This window comes from Diprion similis, chromosome 2 (assembly GCF_021155765.1).
Source record: "Diprion similis isolate iyDipSimi1 chromosome 2, iyDipSimi1.1, whole genome shotgun sequence".
Lineage (NCBI taxonomy): Eukaryota > Metazoa > Arthropoda > Insecta > Hymenoptera > Diprionidae > Diprion > Diprion similis.
This window is the reverse complement of record NC_060106.1, coordinates 2,669,005-2,670,934: the sequence shown is the minus strand read 5'-3', so window position 1 is coordinate 2,670,934 and position 1,930 is coordinate 2,669,005. Positions and strand designations below refer to the sequence as shown.

Here is a 1,930-nt window from a genome sequence, read left to right as displayed (position 1 = left end):
ATACTTCAGCGTCGATTCTTCACATCACTCACAAATTAAGGATGAGTCGTTCGTCACTTTCGTTCGAGGCGACTTCACTCACTGATATAGGTATATTGTACCCTCTAAGATTGTACCCATTAGAAGCTTGGAATGCGATGTTTGCGCTGCCTGGCAGTCAGCCACGGTACTACGCTCACGGGCGTTGTTTACATGCTCATAACCAAGAAACATACCGCGATCTAATAACAGAAAAATTCAGTGATAACGATACGCAGAAAAAGAATTAAGAAGTGCTGCACCAATACTATCGGAAAATGGGAAGATGCGTATCTTGCAAAAAATCAACGACAGAAAAAGGATTAACATTTCACAGGTAAGTACTCTAAACTGAATTCTTTGGAGACTAGGAACAAACAACAATTCTTTGAAATTTTATCAGATTCCCAGCTAATGAAATTGAAAGGCAGAAATGGATCGAAAAATTGGGGAAACCACTCTGGGTACCTGCCAAAACAGCGGTTCTTTGCTCTAACCATTTCACGAGTAATTGTTTTGAGCGCTGGTGGAATATTACAAGGTTACGCAAAGGCAGCGTGCCCACGATTTTTCCACAAGCTGCAATTAAGACACACATCAGTTTGGATGAAGGCCAGGTTTCGCATAAAAGTACATATATTGCAAACTCGTTCATTAATAGTGATAAATCGTTATCGTTTTTTCGTTAAGTAATTTAAGAAAAAAATAACTAACCACTATGCAGAATTAAAGGTTGACATATCAACTACAACAAGTACAACACCTACGACAAGTATTTCACCATCTGCTCCGACGAGAAGAATGAACTGTGTGGAGGAGTCTAGTTCTGAAGAAGCAATACTTCCCTCAATAAGTGAGTAGGCTTATTGAGTAATTGGTCTAATTCGTAAAAAGTTACGTTTACATACTTGATTCTGAAAAAATGTACGCGTTTGTGAATTATTTTATTCGTACTTCGAAATTTCAGGTCCTGAAATTTCAATACCAACCTATACTACTCCAACTCCGAAGGCTTTTACTTCTCGGGAAAAAGTAAAAACTATGCTCACACCAAAGACATCACGGCGGCGAGACTTAGTCAAACACGATCACCATTACGAAGATACTCCTCAGACAAGTAAAAAAAAACTAGATCTTATGCGGCAAAAATATGAATCATCCCAAAAAAAGGTTAAAGCTTTGAAGAGACAAGTCAGTCATCTAAAAACCACAGTATATTCCCTGAAAAAAGCAGCGCACCATATGAGGGTCACGCAAGAGACGAATGGCAGCAATACTGAGATGCTTCGGGGAAATCCCTAAACTATGTTTATTCTTAGTTTGTTAGTATATAGAAAATGATTTTGCACATAATCCTGTAAATAAGTAATCAATTTCAATTTCAGCAGCTGCTATTCACTGTTGATATGATAACAAACATTTTGAAGTTCATCATTTTATTACTGATTTTAATTCAAATATCATGTTCAAGATTCTAAAAATACTATGTTTATTCTTAGTTTGTTAGTATATAGAAAACGATTTTGCACATAATCCTGTAAATAAGTAATCAATTTCAATTTCAGCAGCTGCTATTCACTTTTGAAATGATAACAAACATTTTGAAAGTAATATTTTTATTACTGATTTTAATTTACTAACATCATGTTCAAGATTCTAAAGATACGATAATTTGTAAATAAATGACACACGTACGCATAAATTTAAAATATTTTGAGGTACACGTTGTAATAAAATGCCACCTTCAAGTTCCTATTCAAATTGCGTCCCGGTTTATTACTCATATTCTTACCGAATCAAAATGATTCGTCGTTTTCTATTACTGTACTCACTGTTTGTAGTTTTGAACAGGCCGCACCCTACGTAGTACTGTGGCTGACTGCCAGGCAGCGCGTACATCGAATTCCAAGCT

At 36.1% G+C, this 1,930-nt stretch overlaps 1 protein-coding gene across 1 annotated transcript; it reads left to right on the top strand.

Annotated features, from left to right (window-relative positions):
• Positions 1-296: 296 nt before the first annotated feature.
• On the top strand, positions 297-1,320 carry LOC124416202 (THAP domain-containing protein 6-like). Its single transcript, XM_046897125.1, has 4 exons — positions 297-355; positions 422-648; positions 743-871; positions 986-1,320. The coding sequence occupies exons 1-4, from the start codon at positions 297-299 to the stop codon at positions 1,318-1,320; spliced, it is 750 nt and encodes a 249-aa protein (XP_046753081.1).
• Positions 1,321-1,930: the final 610 nt, after the last annotated feature.